This window comes from Hypomesus nipponensis, chromosome 1 (assembly GCF_054491055.1).
Source record: "Hypomesus nipponensis isolate SF chromosome 1, ASM5449105v1, whole genome shotgun sequence".
Taxonomy (NCBI): domain Eukaryota; kingdom Metazoa; phylum Chordata; class Actinopteri; order Osmeriformes; family Osmeridae; genus Hypomesus; species Hypomesus nipponensis.
This window is the reverse complement of record NC_140361.1, coordinates 1,799,459-1,822,499: the sequence shown is the minus strand read 5'-3', so window position 1 is coordinate 1,822,499 and position 23,041 is coordinate 1,799,459. Positions and strand designations below refer to the sequence as shown.

Here is a 23,041-nt window from a genome sequence, read left to right as displayed (position 1 = left end):
AGCACTGCCTCAGTGTCTCTGTGCTTGTGTCTATGCAAGGATGGAAACTCACACATCCCAGCGGTACATCGCAAATGTGTGCGTTCCTCATACGGTCTCTCAGGGTAGCGGGTGACGACCGCTAATCGATGGGTCATGCCTGTCTTAACCAGGTGGTCCTGTAAATCCCAATAACATGGGTGGACCCGGAAAAAGGTATTCCCATGGATACCCTGTCTGTGGCCAGCTGTGCCTCGGAGATGTGTGTCTGTCCAACCAGCTGTTCTGTCATCATGACAACACCCAGGATGTTTAACAAACACGATGAGCCGGAGAGGTAGGGTGGTCAGAGTGGAAGAGGAACCTCTAAGCCGGAAGGAAGGGAAGCACTTCTGAAGTCGGAGATTGGAGATTCGTGGAATCAAGTCGTTTTTGAACCTTGACACCTTCGCTGCCCTTCCTTTGAGAAGCTAATCCTCATAGCCCACCTACTTCTGGTCTAACTAATATTATACATGCAAGGCAATATGTTCCTGGCTTGTTCATGGCTTGAGATAAATTATTTGATGGATTTGCGAGGGGTCTGCTGGCTGTAAAAGTCCAACAAAACACCAAGGATAAAATCCCGTGAAATCATGGGAAGAAGGCATTACCATGGACTAAGGGCATTATCCTGTATACCGGCTGACGACACAAGGGTCCTCTCGTTCAAGTAAGCCCCATAGAGCCACTCGTGGGTTATACGCAGTATCGCCAGGAACAATATGCTAGTCAACGAGGGTATGAATAGGGGTTTTAGATGAAGTGGGACGGTTGTTATCCTGGATAAACAGAAAACAAGAGGAGGCCCTGACGGCATGTCCTCAAACCATCCGTTGTACGTATTACTCATCCAGCCGGATTCTCTGGAGGAGACAGTCACCCTTAAGAGAAAAAATCAGGCCAACTAAATACTAATTGACTGACAGACATGCGTACGCATGTGTACGTTGATCCCGAGCGCGAAACACTGCTTGGTTGTCCCAGAGAGTGGCAGGAACACTGAAACAATTAGTTAGCAATGTTTTAGTGCTGGACTGATAAGTCAGTGTTTGCTTGCCAGGGTCATGTTCCTGTGGGTATGTCTGGGTTTATGCTAATGTATGTATGCAGACATGGGAGTCAAAGTTCATCTGTTCAAGGAAGAGACACCACAAAAGAAGAAGAGGTTCATTCCATGACTCCTGTCTTTCTCTCTTTCACACACACGCATACACACACACACACACACACACTCACTCACTCACACACAGAGGGACAGAGGTTAGGGAGGGGGTGGAGTAGAGCGAGTTGTTATTTTCTTGGACTTTGCTTCAGCCCTGTCTCATCACTTGCATACTCGGCTTTCAGCTTCAGACACCGACTCTTGTGCGGGGAAAATCCTCCAGACTGAGACCGGGATGTGTAAAATTTACCACGAGGGTGTCAGGAATTTCGTACTTTGCTTCCAAAACAGCTAAGCAACCAGGGGGCTGGAGAGAGAAGCCCACTAGATCCCACACGACCAGACCCACGGGCAGACCAAGGAGCTGACAAACCTTCCCTTCCTCTCCGCTACCCACAACCTACTGCTTTTGTTTATCGTTTTCCTCCTTTTTTGGGGGATGTGAGCCTCCCTCTCTTCTCCTCTCTCGATCTATGCCGGGGCCTCAGACAAGGATGCCCACGGACCTACGGCGACCGTTGCAGAGTTTCGGGGGATTCTCCTACGCCCGGTCTGACGGCGGAAATGCCTGAGCGTGAGTGAAGAGTGGCTCCGCCGACCACCACGGAGTTCAGGATTATGTTCCTTGCTACGGTTGTGGCTCTGCTGGTCTGTTTCTTTGTGCGGAACGCAGAAGCGACGGAGCCTGGGAGGGAATGCTGGCGTGGGTCCCTGTCGGGTGTGGGTAGCAACTGGAGTTGTGTGGGTGAGTTGGGTGTCACACCTGTTCTGTCGTACCTGAACTTGGAACACTTCCAGGGACACACAAGTACACCCAGTAAAATCTGATCTGGGTAATGTTTACAGTGACGAAGGAAAAGGTGTATTTGCGTTTGATTTTAGCTTGGATTTGAGCAGGTTTGATGTTGTCAGAACTCATCTGCTGCTAAATGCATTTTGTGGGAGATTTTGGGCACATTCCAAAAAAATACTGGGCAAAATCCCAATACTGTATATTTTGCCTAACATATTATACACACTGTTTTATATATGTTTAAGGCCAGCTGGTCAATGGCTACCTGTACTCCAGGGTTGTCTTCCCACCAAGTGGGAGAAGGGCGAAGAGGGAGGGTCACAAACACACTTTCCATATTCCACGCGTCACAGGAACTTGGCCAGGCCTGTGCGTGATGTGCCTCCAGTTGAGCTGACGTTCTGGCCTGTCGTGGGTGTTCAGTCTGGGCACACAGGTTTACTGAAAATCCACATGCCACAGAGAATACTTCTGGGAAGGTTATCTCGTAATCGAGAGCGGTTATCAACAATAACCTGGGTTTTTCCACTGCCATGACTGGACAGAAAGCTCATCAACAACCAGGCCGACTCATATGGATGTTTTCAACTCATCTGAATAACCACAAAATACTGAAGTACTGTGCAATCTCGTGGGGGATAAGAAATACTTTCATTGGAACAGGTTCAGCTGGGTAAATAAAGAGCAGATCCGTAGAATGTTTGAGGTTGCTGGATAATCACTTAAGGCAATTAATCTACAAGTCAATCAGACAATTAATCTATCTGTTTTTTCGATCTACAGCATGTGAACCTTTTTACACAATTGTGCAGCATAATTGTGCCAAATATGAACTACTAATAGTGTTACTGACCAGAAAATCCACATTGAGATTAAAAGAGACTTTTACAAAATAATCAGTTCAAAAAGGCCAATCTTGGCATTCACACGCAAAACGTCTTCAACTTGCCTGATCTGGCCTTGCATGCTGTGTCCAAGCCACTTAGCAATGACCCGCCCTAACAGTTCACTAGCGATCATCATGGAAACTCATCTCAGATACAGATGACTCATTGTTTGCTGCGCGCTGCTAACAGCTTCATTGTCCTCCTCATTCCTGGGCGTCTCGAAGTGGTATCCATGGACGCACAAGACAATGTTATACATCTGTGTTGACGAACTATCCTAGATTACCATGTTTTCGGGTGTCAATAAAAGGCCATTTGGATGACACAGCCAGGACATATTTAGGACCTTTCACCTCAGAGTAAATATGTGCGTTCAACTGACCTGTTCCTGTGCGGACATGATCTTTAACAAGTAAATCAACACACGAAATATTTTACATTTTTAATTTCTGTGATTGGAAATTGCTTCTATGGCTGATATTGAGGAAGATAGAAATACAAAACCATTCAATAAAACTTTTACTACTATAGAAATTGAAAGGAATAGGGTTCTGTGATTCAGTGATGGCCGTGACTACCTTCATTCACATGCAAAGATTTGTATCACTTGTGAAAGGATGGTGTGAAAGGTGATGTTGCTTGGAGACCGCTGGTTTGTTCAAAAGCAGCTCGTCTGCCTTGAACTTAACCCCATTTCTGCCACAAATGGGCTTTTTTAGCATGAAACATCGATCTAACATGTCCAACAATGACATCAGAAACAAGCAGCACACCATTAAAGACTGCGTCTATTAGTCTCAGAAAGTCTAGAGCAACCGTACTCTTAACGACTTGTCCCACCTTTGGCTCTTCACATTCTAGATCTTTCTGCAGCACGGTTATTCCCTGCTTGTTTAACGTAGTTTCATACTGACATCACACAACATAACATTCACAGAGGAGAAAACAGTTAGAGCATATACGACCTGACATTAAGAATGTACCACACGAGGGTCAAACATCAGCTGTGTTTTGGCCCTGATATTATCTATAACCTACCTCTCTGATAACCTGTGACCCCCCTGGATGGTTCCAGAGCCCTACCTTATCTTCGGCCATGGTAAGGCCATCTATCGGATGGACCTGGATGGAGGGAACAGAAAAAGGCTTGTGGCCGGGGTTGGAAACTCGATTCTACTGGACTTCAACTACAAGGAGGGCAGAGTGTACTGGGCTGACAGGACCACTGGGGTCGTCTACAAGGCTGCAATGGATGGCACACAGAGACAGGTGCTTGTTTTCAACTGAAAAACCCATGTAGGATAACACCTAGACCAGTGTACCAATTTGTAGCCTATGGAGGTTTGGCTTCAGGTATTGTTAAACCATGTGCTGGATATGACAACATGTTGTGTGAGTGATTTTGCCTTGCTGCATAAGGGCATGCATTTATATCATATTTATACACATCATCAATATGTGCAGTTTTAATTGAAAATTGTATCTCAATTCTTTCCAGAAATTATACTCATCTGAAAAAGGCCTCTCGGGTCTTGCGGTTGACTGGATTCAGAATGTTGTCTTCTGGTCAAGTGAAGAAAAGGGAACTATTAAAAGAATGGAAGCAAATGAGAAAAATGAGAGGACCGTTTTAAGATATTTATCTCAGCCGTGTTGCATAGCGATCGACCCGAGTGACAGGTAACTCCTTTATTTAAAAAAACATAAAAGTGCAACAAAATTATCATAAGCAAGTGAGAGTGAAACAAGACAAAATGTATTCTCCAATCGCAGCTGGCAGCTATCTTGTTTGTCTGTGCTATAAATGCTGGGCTATGAAATATTCTCTGTTCTTCAAGCATGGCTGGCACGTAGGTGCAAACCTACTGACAGACTCTCAAATGCCTTCCAATGGCTGGCGAGACACAACGGTAGCCATTTTCACCAGTGAGGATTTTTTTCCTCGTGCCAGCCATTTTATTGCATTACAGTAGTTTCCAACGTTGAGCGACTTGCATATAGTCAAAAGTTTGTGAACTCATAACAAACAAAGCTCAACATAACTTGTCCGCTCCTCAGTCTTTCTGAAAACGATTCCCATAACATACACTCAAACTTTAAACATGGATATGCAGTACGAAGTGCAAAGAATGGAAGTCAGGTGGCTGAGCGGTTAGGGAATCGGGCTAGTAATCTGAAATTTGTCAATTCGGTTCCCGGCCATGCCAAATGACGTTGTGTCCTTGGGCAAGGCACTTCACTCTACTTGCCTCGGGGGAATGTCCCTGTACTTACTGTAAGTCACTCTGGATAAGAGCGTCTGCTAAATGTACATTTAAATGTAAGTCTTATAAGATATGTGTTCATCTTGCAAAAAGACACATTTCTTTCAGAGGTATGTACCATAACCCAATCCCATAACATTTCCTCTTTTCCCAAGGTTTCTGTTTTGGTTGTCTGACGGCATCACACCCAGTGTCCAGCGGTCTAACGTGGCAGGAGAGATGACCACTACAGTTTTAAAGATGTCTGAGAAACTCACAGCACTGTCTATTGACCGAACAGACAAGAGACTGTTCTGGGTCCAGTTCGGTTCTGAAGGAGAAAGTGCTATTGGCTCCTGTGACTACAACGGAAATGTCATCAACACAATCAGTCAGCCTCTCCGGTATGTTTAGCATGTAAATATCAGGAACATAGACAGCTATCTTGTGTGATACAATTATTGTATGATAGCACAACAAAGGTCATTCTAGTGGCGTGGGATTTGCTAGGCCTATATCTAACAAGGCGCATACCCTGGACAATTGAAACGCAAAGTTCATCAGATCAGTTGTGTTTTCTGCCAGGTCTCAATCTCTGGGGATATTTGTATTCATGGAGCAAGTCTATTACACTGATGCCGCATCGCGGGCTATAAGACAAGTCAACAAGTACACAGGGGGAGCGGCGAAAAAAATTAACCTGAAGCGGATGGCGCACCCCCCCATAGATGTGAAGGTGGTACATCCCCTCAATCAGCCAATAGAAGACCCCGTGCCTGCCTCTCCAGGTTATGATTGCTCAACGCCTGCACAGAGATGAAGAAGTTACCCATAGTCGGCGCATATTGCATGTATTAACATTCACTTGTGCATGCAGGCTGCGATGGACACTCAGGGCCCTGTGTGAACGTGTGCTCCAACCCAACTGAACAGGGTCTTTGTCAGTGCAGCGAGGGCTTTGTCCTCAGCAAACACGGAAATCACTGTGAAGGTTAAGTACCATTAGCCACCTCGTCTACAATTTATCTACAAAAATGTGGCCAAATCCTTATTACGTCAAATGTAATATTTTAAGAAAATGAATTTTACATATAAATACTGTACTATACAGTAAACTACTTACAAGCCCAAGTGTATATGTCAACACCTTTTCATAATTTGTCGCTGTAGATATAAACGAGTGCGCTTTGTGGAGCCATGGTTGCTCCTTGGGGTGTGAGAACGTTCCAGGGTCCTACTTTTGCTCGTGCCCCCAAGGATATGCTTTGCTGCCCGATAGGAGAACCTGCCAAGGTAAGACTGTTCAGTGGATTCTAGTAAAGTCATGATGGAGGAAAACGTTTTGCTGTGTCGCGTTGATGGTTGAATTGAACAAATCTGTCAACTTGATGGTATTTGTTTGGTATTAAAACGTTAGGCTATGTTTGTCAGCGTTAGATCACGGCTGTTTTTTCATACTTTTGGACGGGAGACATCAACACTTCAGATGTTTGGGTTGGGGGAAGTATTTCAACCGTTATTTTGAGTGACTCGGTTTCAAAGGGGTGCAGTCCCTTCGACATGGATAATAAATCTAGTGGGTCAAGACCAGACAGACTAGTGCAAATGACCTGTCGGGTGACCAAGGTCAAACCAGAGGTCCTCCCTGAAGTGTCAGGGTCTGGGAGAATCAGCCCAGGAAGAGTATGTGGACGTTAAACCTTCCAGGAGATCTCCAGTAAATAATGAGAGTCTGTAGTAACACACACACACAAAACGTGAAACCTACCCTCTCCCTAAATCCACACTGATGTCATAATATGACATGTTTTGCTTGAGGTTGGGACCGGTCTTGCTGTATGAACTCCTCCTGTCTTTCTATGACTCGGGTGGACTTTTGGAAATCTTTTAACCGACAACGGATCTGATGTCGTTATGGAAGCCACAGTGCCTGTTCTGTCGGATGAGATGAACTGAGCTGGGCACGCTCAGATTAGACGATGAGTCGCCGTTGTAAATAGGGGACATATTTAGTCAGCAGTCATGTCCTGCTAAGCTGGTTAGCAGACAACATTTGGCAAGGTGTAGAAGATTACTGCATGTTCAGGACAACAGTCTATGAAGACAATGAAATTGATTACACTGATCCCTTCTTAAGGTGCCTGTGTTGCTGTTTCTTGAGAAAGAACTCGAATTAGAGATGGATGTATATGAAATTGATTGTTTTTTATGTGTGTCACGTCACGTGTATGTCGGTTGGAAGGCATGAAACAGCAACGTTTACTTTAAGGTCTGAGAAAGTAATAATAATACCTTTTTATATCATCTTAAGATAACAATGTAAGATCTACTGTAAAACTAAATACCTGCAGCGGAGCATTATGTATCATGTCCTGCTAAAAAGAAAGCAGCCATCTTTGTTCATGCATGCGGGAACTTCAAGCTGACACGTGTCTTTGTCATCAACCCAAGGAAGACCTGGTTGTTCACGAGTGTTAAGGGTTAGTGTGTTACAGTACAGTAGAGTACGATAGAGTAGAGTACTGTAGAGTACATTATGCTCCTGCGCAGTTACATCTCAAGTTGGGACTCAAAGGCCATTCTCATGTCGTCACACTTTCACCTGTTTGGATTAGAGCTGATTTCATAAAGAGATTACACAGAGGCAGGGGTTAAGGAGATTGTTATCCACCAACCATCTGCCTTTGTCAAAGCCCCGCTTTGTCCGGGAAAGTGGTTTTGCGGCCAAAAATAGTCGCTGAATATTTTCACAGTGCTAACATCTGAAGTCTTTAGGTTCCGTACGTGACATGGAGTAGAAGGCGGCTCTAAATATGGCTCGTAATCTGCCAACATCTTTGACAGGACTTTGTTTTAAGATGTTCAAAGACAGCACTGACAGCTGAATATGGTTGGTAGTTTTACATGGTGGAATGACGTTGCATTGATCAACAAAAGAACAAAGGAATAAAATAAAGAGTAAGTGTGGCGTAATAGTCACTGGTACTCAGATGGGCTTCCCAGGGTGCAGCAGTTGGAATGTTTACATTTAGAGCGGGGGGATTTGAACCTGCAGCCCGCTCTAACCCCTAAGCTCTACCCACCCCCAGCAGCTGGCGTCTAGGTGTGTTGGTTGAAGACAAAGGAGGAGGTGGGGAGGATGCAGGGGTACAAACACTGCTAATATGATCACAGGTTGACTGGTTCTCAGGTTTGGCAGATGATAAATCAGGCGTGTGATTGGCTGATGGGAATTGACATGTGGTTTTCCCCGGAACCTCAGTAAAATGATTTAATGCACATTTGAATGTCTTTGATGCGACCGTCTTATGCAAAACAATTTTTTAACCTGTTTTGCTGAAGAAACACGCAGTGTGTTGGAGACTGTGTGTTCTTGCCTTAACAGAGACGTTCCCATGCGAGGGGAACATGACCCAGTGTGACAGAGGCTGTGTGAGCTCAGAGAATGGGCCCGTGTGTGTGTGTTCTGAGGGTTCCACACTCCTGCCTGATGGCCTCTCCTGCTCAGGTACTAACAGAATGTATTTATTTATTTAAATAATACGAGAATTGTATGTAAATTGTGTAACGTATCACTGTACATTTATAGAAATACACCCAAAAATAAAAACAAACTTAAATCAGTTGAGGGACTCACGAGTCGTACAGTTAATCATTTACGTTTGGTCATTTAGCAGACACTCTTATCCAGTCGTAGCTGCTTTCCCAATTTTTTTTTTCTTCTAATGAATGATAATCTGTCTCTGTCACTGAGTGTCTCTGTGTGTTTCCCAGGGTGCTCCTCTGCAGACCGTGGTGGCTGCAGTCAGCTGTGCTCCCCCTCCACCCTGGGCCACTGGGAGTGTGACTGTATGCCAGGCTACCGGCTCCTCCAGGACGCCAGGCGCTGCTCTGCCACAGGTGGGTCAGGTGAAACCACGAAGAGCCACGTCGTTACCGCTGGACGTTTTTTTCAGCCAAACCTTCTGTACCGACGCCCTCCTGTTCGCCCCCTGCAGGACCAGCTCCTTACCTGCTCTTTGCCAACACGGTGGATGTGAGGAGAGTGAATCTTGACGGGTCAGGTGATCATAGACTCCTGGAGGAACCTCAGGGAAACGTGATCGCCTTGGATTATGATCCCGTCCAAAACAAAGTAGGTGATTGGACGAGAGTCTGTGCTGTGTTAAAATACTCTGTCGCTATGGGACTGGACCAATACAAGATTCAGGTTTACTGCCACCTATTGGTTGTGTTGTGCTGCAGCAGGCATATACTCTTGGCCTGTGTTATGGGCAGGTCTGCGTGCATACTGAACACGTCTGTGACTATGCTTCTGTCTGTGTTCCCAGGTGTACTTTGCCAGTACGACTCTGAGGCAGATTGAGCGGGTAGATTTGGCAGGGGGGTCCAGAGAGGTTGTGGTGAGCGAGGGTCTGGACTCCCCAGAAGGGCTGGCCGTGGACTGGGTCCACCGCAGGCTGTACTGGACCGACCGGGGGTGGGGCCGGGACGCCAGTCTGTGGACGTCTATTTTACTGACTACTGTTTGAACTGAAAATGTTATTAACATATGTATATTTAAATATGTATTTTTGTGAATTTTCAAGGGGATATTTAGTCTTCTTGTCCTCTCAAAAACCTTCCATTTGAAACGTTTTGTTCCAGACTCTCTACTATTGAGTGCAGCACTTTGAACGGGCTGGACAGAGAAACAGTGATCAGGAAAGGGATCCACGCTCCAAGAGGAATCGCTGTTCACCCTCTTGCAAAGTAAAATATCATTCTAGCGCGTGCAACATCTTATACACCTCCGGGCAAAGTAATACCAAACACTTGAGTGATAGACTATTTCAAAGTGTCTATTTTAAAACTTCACTGGCTTTCAGAAATGATTTTTACTACTCTTGACTGAGATTACACACCACACCACACCACACCAAACTCCAGCTGTTCAAGTCCTTATTTCTGTTTTCCCTTTGGAGGAAGTTGTTCTGGACGGACGTGGGCCGGCGTCCGGCGGTGTTGAGCGCGGCGCTGGATGGGCGTGAGCGCTGGGTGGTGGCCGACAGCCGGCTGGAGGTGCCCTGCGGACTGGCGCTGGACTTCCCTCAGGAGCGTGTGTTCTGGAGCGACAGCAGGACCGGACGGCTGGAGAGCGCCAACCTGGACGGCTCAGAGAGACGGCTGCTGACAGAGATCCAAGTAGGTGAGGTTTCTGTTGAACACACACACACATGTACTCATGTACACACACACATACCTATAGACACATACACACACACACACCTATAGACACACACACACACACCTATAGACACACACACACCTATAGACACACACACACACACCTATAGACACATACACACACACCTATAGACACACACACACACACCTATAGACACATACACACACATGCACACACCCACGTACGTTATTGTCTATCTGGATGCTTTAAACCCTGGTGTTTTGTTTTGTGTTTTCTGATTGGTCCAGGGCGACCTTTTGACCTGGCGGTGTTTGAGGACCGTCTGTGGGTCTCCGACCGGGAGCGGCGCTCGCTGGGGAGCTTCGACAAACGCAGCGGAGAGAAACTGGAGCGTATCCACGGCAACGTGGTTCAACCGGCGTCCATTGTGGTGGTGCATCCTGTGGCCAAGCCAGGTAGGAAGAGAGGGAAGGAGATGGATGGAAGGAAGGGGTTACATTTTCAAGCCAGGCTCGTAACTTTTTTTTAACGTTTTAATCTGTATTTGGTAGCATGATCTCTCTTTCCTCTCTTCTCCTCACACAAAACTAAGTTTTTAGTTAAAAAAAATAAAACAAAAACCAAACAAGAAAATGTTGTTTTAAAGTTCTTTTGGCAAATTATTTTTTGAAAGGTTGAAAACATTTTTTTTTGGAAAGGTAAAAAAAAACCTAACCCTGGCTAACTTTTTGAAAGGTTAAAAAAATTGAAAAAATGTTTAGATACCTGTTTTTACATCACAACATAAGGTTTGTGGTAAATTATTAATTATTTTTTATTGCAATAATTTTTTCCATTTTGGGGGGGGGAGGGGAATTCATTTTTTATTAAAAAACAATGGGTTTGGGTTTGTGTGTGCTAGATTAGAGTGAAAGCCCACAGGAAGGTATGTCTTCAGGAGCAGGGCTGGAGAGCCCTACACAGCTCAATCATCTTGTGTGACTTGGACGTGCTCATCTCCATCAGGATTCTGGTTGGTTTAGGTGCAGTTCAATGGGCTCGTCAGAAGGGCTGTGTCAACAAAATGTGAATTGATTTGATCTCCTTCAGGAGCGGACATGTGCCTCCACCAGAATGGGGGCTGTTCCCAGGTGTGTGAGAGCAGACTAGGGCGCCCTCTCTGCTCCTGCTTCCCCCACTACCAGCCCTCTGAGGGGGACAGCTGTGTACCCATCACCACCTCCAGCAGACCTGCAGGTGGTCAGACACCAAGACATCAAATCAACCCATCACATTTAGGATTTTCATGTTCCAATGCTTCCAATACTTCCATGAAATTCATATTGTGTACAGTCACCTGCCTGCATCCCGACACGACCAAAGAGATCACTGTTCTGCTGTGTTTCGGGTTTGACAGACTCTGGAGATTGGGGAGAGTCTGGAGATCCATTCTCTCTAAAGAACAAGACTCTGAACGATGAGAGCATGCCCCTGCCCCTGCCCCTGCCTGGGCTCTCCTCGGACGTCGAAGAGACCGACGCCCACCTGGAGCACAGCAGCGAGCCTGTGCTCTTCACAGAGAAGATGGTCTCAGGTAGAAACCACCTTAGTTAGCTGCTGTACCTACTACATGCACTATTTGTATTTTACTCAGGATAAAAATAAAACAAAGTTTGATCTGTTGTTGTTGCTGTGGCTGCAGACCAAGACGACTGTTGGTCACTGCGCTGCGACGTGAACGCTCGCTGCCTGGTGCAGACAGGAAGTGCCAGCTGTGTCTGCCGAGACGGCTTCACTGGAGACGGACACCTGTGTGTGGGTGAGGAGGAGGGGGAGGGGGAGGACCTGTGTGTGGGTGAGGAGGCGGGGGAGGGGGAGGGGGAGGAACACCTGTGTGTGGGTGAGGAGGAGGAGGAGGGGGACATTAGTAAAACATGAGGCTTGTAGAAGTAAAGTAGTGTGTGTAAAGTAGTGTGTGTAAAGTAGTTAGTGTAAAGTAGTGTGTGTGTGACTGTGGTTGTGTGCAGACGTGGACGAGTGTGAGGCTGGCGTGTCTCAGTGCAGCGTCCAGAGTTCAGAGTGTGTCAACACGGCCGGGGGGTATTACTGCCAGTGTCGTCCTGGCTTCACTGGAGATGGACACCACTGCACAGGTGAAGCAGTTACACACGCGCATATTCATTCATTCATTCATTCACTTTTTTAAGCAGGTGAGCCGATTGAGAACATATTCTCATTTGCAACGGTGACCTGGCCAAGACAAAACGCAAATGTGCAAGACAACATACAACACCCTCACACATACAAGCACACACACACACACCCCTTTCCCCACTGTCCCCATCACACACACACACACACTGAGATTTAGACATGCGTACCATGGTGGAGCTGTGTAACTCCCTAACTTGTGGACGTTCCTCACCAGACGTTGACGAATGCTCGCTGGGATCACACAGGTGTGATGAGAGGGCGGAGTGTGTGAACAGCTTGGGGAAGTACCTGTGCAGGTGTAAGGCTGGGTACAGTGGACATGGACATACCTGCCACGGTGAGTAGGCCCTGCTTCCTTGTCTACCTTGTGGGTTTCGGTGCAGTTCTATAGGCGTATACGAAGCCATCTGGGACATGTAGCAAAGAGCCACACAAACTTGATGAGACTAGATCTACTGAGGTGTACAGGGGTGGAGCTCAGCTACGTCACCTCTCCCCGCTCGTCCACAGAGACGCAGACCAAGTCAGCGCTGGTGACGACCCGCAGCCCAGTAGACCCCACCACCAGGGGGCAGCAGTCTGTGGAGAGCTGTCCCTCCACTCACGACTCCTACTGTCTCTACGAAGGCACCTGTTTCTACTTCCCAGAGATGCAGTCCTACGCCTGCAAGTAGGACCCAACCCTCAGCCCACTCTGACCTCTGAGCGACCTTTAGGGTCACGACACGCCAGATGTGTTTTGTATTTGTGTTGGGTGATGTGTGTTGTCAGATCAGACTTGACCACTAGATGGCAGTGTTGTTCCATGCTGCTCTATCTGAAAATGCAGTGTTCTTCAACCCTGGCCATTTCCCCCTGCTCCAACACACCTGATTCAAATGAAACACACCTGATTCAAATGAATAGGTGTGTTGGAGCAGGGAAACGTCTAAAACACACAAGACACTGGGCCCTGAAGTCCAGGGTGCTCCTTTTGTAAAAGTTGAATATATCTGTTCAGTCTTTTCAAAATCGTATTTTGAATGAATTTAATTGAATCCAAATACTTTGAATATCAAGCATCACTTGGTTAGCCAAAGAAAGGAGACTGTATGACACAGTAAGTGTTAGAAGGGTGTGTGAGGTGTTTTCCCTGTGGTGTGCGCCAGCTGTGTGCTGGGCTACATGGGAGAAAGATGCCAGTTCAGCGACCTGCAGTGGTGGGACCTGCAGCAGGCCGAGCAGGAGAAGAGAAGGAACGTGGCCATCGCAGCCTGCATGGCCGGCCTCATCACCCTGCTCTCCATCGCTGCCTGCATCACCTACTGCTACGGGTGAGAGGGAGGGAGGGAGGGAGGGAGGGAGGGAGGGAGGGAGGGAGGGAGGGAGGGAGGGAGGGAGGGAGGGAGGGAGGGAGGGAGGGAGGGAGGGAGGGAGGGAGGGAGGGAGGGAGGGAGGGAGGGAGGGAGGGAGGGAGGGAGATGCAAGTCATGTGTGAATGGGGTTTAAGTACAAAAAGATCCCAAATTTGAAAGTCAGTTCAGCCTCGAGTTTCTGTTTCAGCAACTGTTGAGGGTCCGTCAGGGGACAGGGTGGTGTGGGTCATGTGATGCAGGTGTGGACGCGCTACAGCAGTGTAGCGCTCACAGGAGTGCGCGGAGAGCCTACACATAAACCATACACACTATCCCCTTTCTCTCTCTCTCTCTCTCTCTCTCTCTCTCTCTCTCTCGTTTTTATATCCCGTTGATACTGCTGTAAGTGGCTGATTCTCTTTGCGGATGTCTTGGTTGCTTAGGGACACAATGCCGGAGAAACGCCTGTTTTGACTCACAAAACAGCCCCTCTGCTCCCTCCTCTCAGAAGGGCGTGCATGGTTTCCTCTGTGGAGAAAGCACGCTTTCAATGACATGCTTGGTTTAGCTTGTTCTACAGCAATTACACAGCAAAATAGGTCATTTTTGGGGCCCCAAATGGACCCGCTGAGGTATAGCCCTGTGGAGACGCTACGCGGGCCCCAATAGCTCTGCCACAAATTGCCTTTCGCACTTGAATGCAGGTCGACTACCTCGGTGTGCTTTTAGCTCCCACACATCACCCTCCCTCTTAAAACTAACACCCCCTCCACACACACACACACACACACACACACACAACTCTGTTGAAATTCATCCTGTGTTGTAGCTGAACACAACCCCAGCCTCAGGAGGAGGGATGGGTCACAGAGATCAGAGAACCAAAGGCACTAACTCTATAAGACAACATCGGACTGTGAAATGGATCTTTCCAGACTCTGGTTGACGAGTCATGGGGCCTGTTTGCATTTGCTGTCTTATGGAAAGGTGAAGTATAACAGAGACCTGGATCAGTGTAACAGAGATCCAGTCCATTACCAGGATCCATCGGTGGACCAACATCTCCATCATTTAAGTCACATATTTTACATGGAGGACGCCAGGGAACAAGATTTTCTTGTTGTTCACTGAAACCAGCGACAAACTTGGCAATACAAATACACAAATGAGATGATAATAAATGTATTTAATGTGATGAGACATTGACTCTGTTCTGGCTCACAGGTCTAGGAGTTTGTTCCGGGAGCATCCGTCTGTGGATGACATTAGAGTGAGCACCAGCACGGAGGAGACCACGCCTAACGACACCAGCCCGCCACGGGTACGACCACACCACGGTAACCTAGGTGACACACCAGGGTTACCTAGGTGATATGTCTATTAAAAACTCAAAACGACAAAGTGGTGAGTTAACATGTTAAACACACTCTGTCCCCCTTCCTGTCCTGTCCTCTCCTTCCTGTCCTCTCCTTCCTGTCCTTTCCTACTTCCTATCCTCTCCTTCCTGTCCTGTCCTACCTCCTGTCCTACTTCCTGTCCTACGTCCTGTCCTACTTCCTGTCCTCTCCTCCAGTTCTATGTGGTGCTGGATGCAGCAGAGGGGCAGCTCCTCCATGCACGGGGTTGTCCCGGCAAGACCGTGTGTCCATCCTGCGCCCCCGAGACCGCCGCCCCCCTTCCTCCCCCCGCCCCCCTTCCTCCCCCCGCCCCCCCTCCTCCCCCCGCCCCCCCTCCTCCCCCCGCCGTGTCCACGCAACACTCTGACCAGCGCAGGAACTCTGCTGCCACCGTGCTGAAGAGACAGCTGCCCTACTGAGAGCTTTAACCTGGCCGTGAGCGACCCTGGCCTGCTGTGTGTTCGGCCAGGGGACAACGTGATGGAGGAGGAGGAGGGCTCCGTGACGACGGTGACCATGGAGACGATGGGTGTCCGTCACCTTGCATCCACCCACAGCCTCGATATCCTGGAGGAGCCACAACCTCCACCCCTCAGCTCAGCTGAGCATACTCACACGCACACACACACCCTGCACACGCACACACCACACACACCTCCTCACACACACACACAGCCATATCCAGCTACACACACCCACATAAACATACACTGGAAGAACAATTGTTTGTCCATTTTTTAATCAATTCAACTTAATTTCAACAGTCCTGTTAAGATCTTAATTATAGTTGCATTTTAGTTGATTTATTTGTATTATTTTTCTTTCAAGGCTCCTATAAGAACACAAACATGTAGTTTTACTACATCATTTACTATATGAGAAATGTTAATATTTTTATTGAATAATGTGAAATTTATGCTTTAGGTTGAGTAACCTTGCTGCATATCCCTCTGTGTCTTATTTTAAAATGTCATGAAATGAAAGTCAGATAAGCTTTAAGTTGTTAAAACTGGTCAAATAATATTTCACATGATAATTGAAAGTGACAAGCAGTATATAATATTGATGCTACTGAAATGTATTATACTATGAGTTATAAAATCGGTATATTTCAGTGCACTGTACAGTATCACACCCCACGCTGTAACAAAGTTATTACGTTGTTTTGTTTTTTTATCAACTGTTTAGCATACCATATATTTGTCACCAAAATAATGTAGATACCGTAAGCATTACCATTGTATTAGGAAATAAATAAAACCAGTTTGTTAGTCTGTTGATGTGTTCGTGGGCAGAGGCATCTTGGAGGCTAGATTTATTTTCATATGTAATTTGAGTTCTGGACCTTTCTAATTTTCTATACATTTGTGTTTGTGGTAGAATATAATGGCTGCATTGTGTTTGCAGCGTAAACTTTTCATTGAAAGAGTGGGAAGATATTTGTGACTTTGTGAATGTAGATTGTTTAAACCAAAATCCCACCAAACACTGATTTACATGGCTTTGAATCAAATGCTTGCATATTTTCTGTAGTAATAAAAGACCTATAATCCATAACAATGATGTCATAAAACTATCCTTTCATTTTCATTCAGACGTAGATGGAGAGAGGGGACAAAATGTTTGTGTAACAAAAGACGACACGCTCACTTTTCTATAAGAAAAAAATATCTCCATAGAAGAGAAAGAATGTACCACCTTGTTAGTCTCACCTCAACAGTCAAGTGTGACAACTGAGAAATAACTAATTGTCCTTTGCCCTGAAACTGAGATTAACTCACTTCAGGTCCCTCAATCAGTCAATTCAAGGAGGAGAATGGAGATATCGCTAGTTACCCACTCTCACTCACTCTCTGAGTGTAGTTCTACCACTCTCACTCACGCTTCTCTCTGCAGTCTCCATCAGCACTCGTGTTTCCTTTGGTGAAGACCGCTCTGCTTCAGCGAGGACTCATTCCTCTCCTCGTCCAAATGTCTCTCCCCTCACGCTCTGTCCCTCATATCTCGTCTTCTCTCAGGCTTCACCAAGAACATATAATGAAGGAGCTGCTCTCTTCTTTGTTTAGAGAGAAGGGGTAAACAAAGCTCTTTCCTTGAAAAACCATCAGCGGCAACATCGATATTGATTTCCTGGAAAGACACACTTATCTATATATTGCTCTCTATTACGGTTAACAGACAGGTTAGGGCCCCACTCTGAACAGGAGTATATCGCCACTGGAAAAAAAATGAAATTGGAACCTTGTGTCAATTTATTTTGTATTACTCCTCAATAGAGGGCAATAGGGGCCAATAGAGTTGATGGTAACCAAGGTTTGATTTCCAATATGTATTGCTTTTATATTGTTTTTATGGATATTTACTATTTGGTTGTTGGCCTTGAACGGCCTTCAACGTTTTGTATTTGATGTGTGGCCTATAACTATCAATGCAAATCAACAGTAATTGTAACTCTTATTCAATATTGTGTAATAGAATACGTCAACCAAAATGAACTTAGAATAGTAGAAGGCAGAACAGAAAGCAGAATAGTTTAGAGACAGAAGTAGAGAAGTAGAGATAGCTGAGAGGTGTTGATGAAGAGGAAGATGTGTTGATGAAGATATCTTGACGTCCACATCGCCATCTGTGAACGTCAAAACGAAGGAAAGCATAATCTCTCGCTCTTTCCTCTCTCTTTCTTGCTAACAGAGAGCAGAAAGTGGATCATTTGTGTTGGAGCCGTGCGCTGCGGTCCGGCACATTTTAGCTTCAGCTGTTGGGAATTAAAACCAGCGGATCAAGGGATGAGGGAGGTAATCCACCTGAGAGAGACAGACAGGGAGAGAGAGATGGAGTGAGATACAGAAAGAATGAGAGACAGAGAAGAGGAGAGATGGTGTGAGATACAGAAAGAGAGGGAGAGAGAGAAATAATGGAAACTGGAGAGAAAGGCAGAGGGGTAGAGGGTGCAAATGAAGAGCACCAGAAACTTTGGGGATGAGTTGAAAGCTGTTAAAAAAAAATCGAAATAAAGATACACAACACAATTTAATTTTTTTTTCTTTTTTTTTTCTCAGGAAATTAGCCATCCCTCGTGTCTGTAGGGTGGAAGCGGTTGGCCCATTGCGCCGGCCTCGCACTGTCTTCCTAAAAGCCCACAGATAAAGGGGCCTAAATAAAGCATTAGCTACCCACTCAAAGGCTTTGCTCTGATCCTTCAGGTCCCTGTGTGGCTGCTGACCTGGGACAGTTGGGGCTGTTTTGCAGGGCTTTGGGCAAATTTAGAAGTGGGAGGCGTGGTTTAATACATGTATTTAGACATGAAGACATGACTGAAGCACCGGGTTTCGCAGAGTGCATTGCTCACCTTTCTACTCTCGTGGTGGTGCCGTGTTGCGCGGGGCTTAAAAGGAACTTTGTGCTAAGCCAGCAACCTGGCGCCCTCATTTGCATTGTCCTGCAACAATGGGACTTAAAGTGGCGATCAATGTAAAAGGGAACAGAAAGAAAGAAAAAACTAACATTTTCGAACACAGATGTACACACGCACCACTAATTATGCGCATTGGATTACAGGAACTTGATACAGGAGGTTTAGTAGGCTACGTAAAACAATATATGTATATAAACATATAATTACTCATTTAAATATTATACATAATTGTGATTGTGCTATGTATGTTTATTGCAATACATTAGATACCTTAGAAAGTCTCTCAGCTGTGGAAATTATTTGCTCGTGTTTATGTAGCTGAATGAACTGCAGGAATGTTAACAGTATAGAAAGTAATGATACGGACTCTGCTGTTGCATAATGTTTTTTGATGTAGTGTCCTGAAAACATTCATCTAAACATTTATTTACGCATTCGGTTCAGGTAATTTTCTCCACGGCGTCAACGTTGTCATGACTGAGTTAGTGCCTCTTTAGTTCAGCAGATGGCGCCGGTAGACAACAAATATGTCTTTAGCCAGTCTCACCCACCAGCTCCTGCTCCCGAGTAAGACTGACCTCTATATTCCTCCCTTTCACTGTTGGTCCACCCACTTGAAATCATGTACACATAGTAGGCCTATATCATAGGCCTATATCGTGCTTGTGCTGACGGGTGTGTCATTTGTAAGGTCCATGAATTCATGAGTTTTAGCGTAACGGCCAAACAATGTTAAGGTCACGAGTTCAAGTCAAACATAAATTAGTGACATGCACACATTTGATTTGAGTTTTTATGTTATGGCGCGTGTAAAATATAGACCGACGATTAAAATAGAAAAAAGGCACGCATCATAGAATAAAAAGATAATGCACACTAGACTAACCCACACAATAGCATGGAAAGTCGAGAGGAACGTGGCTGCCTATTGTAGCCTAATCATCTGTTTCATGCTATAGCCAGAAGGTATTAACGCATGTTAGACGTTGCTCGCCTCTTCAACGCGTTTGACCCCGTTTCTGCCGTGGTTGGTAGGCCAACCAATATATTAGTTTTCAACCAATTTAATGTACGGAATGAAATCCATCATGTGTAATGGATTGATACCTTTAGTGACTATGTAACGTTGAATTGTCAGTGTCTGATGTTACGATAGGCCGTGTCTTTACCATGGAAGAGGAAATAATTTAGATGCACAAACGATGAACTGTTAAAAAAATTCAACAAAGGTTACTGTGACAGGTTAAGCCACGTCGCTCATCACTCACAAACCAGAGACCTCTGATTAGCGAACGCGACTAGGCTTACCCAGGCCTATCACTGCTTCAACCAGCTACTCAACCGAAAAACTAGCTCTTCGTTGGCGCGGGTGGCCATAACTGAGTTAAACAAATTGAGCTCGGCTAGCCCACACTCTCTGGTACATACATTTCATATTTTATGCTTGGATGAACACGACACAAAGTGATGCATCTAAGAGGCATGTTTGGCAACTGCCAGACGATCTCGGAAGCAAATCCGTGCAGAATTGTCTTTTGATTATGCAAAGCAACTGGCGGCTCTGCAGACTTTCAGTGGAAGCGTCACAACGATAGAAATACGAGCGGGGTTTATCAGACGCAATTTTTATCTTTAATTCTAAATGATCTTTGGAGCACAACAAAGAAATACTGACGGAGTATTACTGTACTGGGAAAAGTGTCAAATAAGGGAATGGTAGGTTACACATAACCACATTGAAAACATTATATTGCCTTCTATTGGGCCTAGATTTGTCATGCTAACTGTGCTATTCACCGCAGCAAGAAACAGTTGCTAAACTTTTAACAGCCAGGACTGTGAGTGTATTTTGTAGATTAGAAACGAGTTTCATGAGCGCACATGAGGAACGTGCAATATGACCTCGGTAATCATGGGTTGCTGATGAGCAGGCCTAACTGTTGACAGATCTTTGAATTCGTTTTCCTTGACTGATATCAGGAATTGCTATCCAGCTCAACTTTTAAAAAGACTTGAAACTCAACAGGATTTGATCATCCACATGTAACCTATCCGCACTTACCTTATCTGAACAAATTATTTAAATTTGTTGATAGGCTATCCAAAAGAAGATATCGGAAAAGTGATGAGATTTTGTTCCTTTTAAAATGTATGCTTGTCATTTTGGCTATGGGTCATGTACATGTTTGGTAAACAGCAAAGTATGTTTACATTTCCTCTTCATTTCGTACCTCCTGTGATAGTAGCCAATAACAACCGTTGTGCTGTGTGATTGTCCAAAGTGAAGTTAGTCATTGACAATTAACTGTTGCAAAGGTACGTTATGTTGCTTGTAGATTTACATGTAATTATTTTTACATTGTGTTGTTAATTAGTAGTCATTTTTCAACAATACCAATGTATTTCTTTATGAAGCTAACACCATTGTTTGCTGTAATGAAGTGGAATGGCACTCGTAGTGTAGCTCCACATTTCTCAAACACCAAGGTAAGGTAAGACAGGTTGTTTTAACTCCCATGTTGTGATGGCTTGACAATCTCAGTCGAAACCAGCAGGTGGAATTTGTGCTCTTTAAATTAAAACGGGTTATGTGGCATACTTAGAATGTCCTCTCATGCAACTTAACCAGTTTAGCACCTTGTACAAACCCCAACACAAAAAACAAAAGTCTAAACTAGGTTTAACTCCCCTTTCTCTTATTTGTTTACGCACACACAGACACACGTATACACCCCTCTCAGAACAGCTGTCTATTACCTGACCTAAATACCATTTACCGGATGAAATGCATGAGAGAGGGATGCATATTAAGAGAGAGGGATCAAAATAAATAGTGTAACGCCAGGGTAGATGTCTTTGAGACCAAAATAAAAACTCACGACACCGTAAGGAGAATGACACTCGCTTTCATACGTTAAGATTCTCAGCAACAATGGTTTACATTGATACAGTGCAGATGCACAATAGCACAACAGACACCATTAATCAATACAGGTTATTTGAAGTAATTACAGTGTACAATTGTTTTATCTAATTATTATTTTTATCTTAATATTAATGGGATTCTTTTAGTTCAGTTAAACTTCCAACAACAGTCTGGTCCTAAAAATGACGTTGCGAGACGTGTTCTTTAATGCAGTCTTTGGAAATCGACTCTCCAGTGTGGTCTGGTCGGTACTTTTTTTGGAGTTTGTTACAGGTGTGAACACGTCAGTGAGACTCAGTTTCCCAGCATGCCACTCTTACAGGATGATCACATGACTCTTATTCCTCCAATGGCCTTTATTCAACTAAGCACAAATAAGACATTTTAGGATGCATTTTGTAACGTAGTTGTAATGTTAACCTGTCTTTTCTTTCTTTGATATGCATTATATGAAAGAAAAAAAACCTAAGTCCTGAGAAAGTTGGGTTATACTTTACTTATATTAAGGTCTTCATATGGATTTATAACACCTTAATTTAACAATTTTACACCTTTGTGTCTGAATTTATAATAATATGGACTACCTCCATGGCGAATTCATTTTGCATATATTGATACTTTTTCAAAGCAGTGACTTTTGAGGATTTTTACACAAACTTTTATTTTGAAAATCCGCTCTAAACAACATGACGGTAACGTTATGAAAGTTGTTGTAAATGATACATCAACACACATGAAGGTGTAATGAATAGTTTCATAAAGGTGTCATGAAGACCCCCATGTGAAGACCCTCATTTCAAGTAAAGAGTCACCGAAAATATTGTGTTTACAGTGCAGGATAGGCCTACAGAAATACAGTCATTCATTCCCAACACACAGCAGCAATCGAACAAAAGCCCTACCTTTCACTCTCACACGCCACTGTCATAAAATAATAGAACATTTCAAAACCAGACGACAAACAGCAATGAGTAAAGACACTGACGAAACACTTACATGGTGTCAGTCCAACATTGAATCCACCCACCTTCATAAGTACCGATTAATTCTCTACGTATCAAGTAAACGAATAGCTGTAGTTCCTGTGTCTTGTCATTCAAACGTCCCTTCGCTGCTTCATATTCATAAATATGGCAAATAAAGTGGAGGGGTGGGGGCTTGGAAACGTACAGGCAAGGAGCTCATTGACTGCCTGTTGCCATGGTACCGCCTCTGTGCTCCTCCGTACTGATGTGACAGAAGGCACGTGCGTTGTTGCGTTAGCAGAATTCTTGCGCTCAAAGCACCACAGCCTCCTTCCAGAAACAACTGCTTCACCCCCCCCCCCCCCTCCATCCCTCGAACGACCCCCTGCTACCTCCACACCACCCGTTACCTCCCCCCCTCCTCCCCTTTGCTCGTCCATCAAACGACACTCCGCCGCCCCCCCTTGCCTCCCTCCCGTCATCGGCCTTCACCCCCCCCCCCCTCCCAGACCCTCGT

The 23,041-nt window shown here is 45.2% G+C and overlaps 1 protein-coding gene across 1 annotated transcript; it reads left to right on the top strand.

Annotated features, from left to right (window-relative positions):
• The first annotated feature begins 1,398 nt into the window (after positions 1-1,398).
• Positions 1,399-16,756, top strand: egf (epidermal growth factor). Its single transcript, XM_084695741.1, has 23 exons — positions 1,399-1,928; positions 3,939-4,132; positions 4,362-4,543; positions 5,283-5,510; positions 5,692-5,894; positions 5,984-6,097; positions 6,277-6,399; positions 8,492-8,614; positions 8,881-9,006; positions 9,105-9,241; positions 9,438-9,586; positions 9,754-9,858; positions 10,071-10,294; positions 10,582-10,749; positions 11,384-11,530; positions 11,691-11,867; positions 11,976-12,092; positions 12,301-12,426; positions 12,702-12,824; positions 12,998-13,157; positions 13,636-13,800; positions 15,046-15,142; positions 15,395-16,756. Exons 1-23 carry the CDS (start codon positions 1,802-1,804, stop codon positions 15,635-15,637), a joined length of 3,558 nt encoding a protein of 1,185 aa, XP_084551867.1. The 5' UTR covers positions 1,399-1,801; the 3' UTR covers positions 15,638-16,756.
• Positions 16,757-23,041: the final 6,285 nt, after the last annotated feature.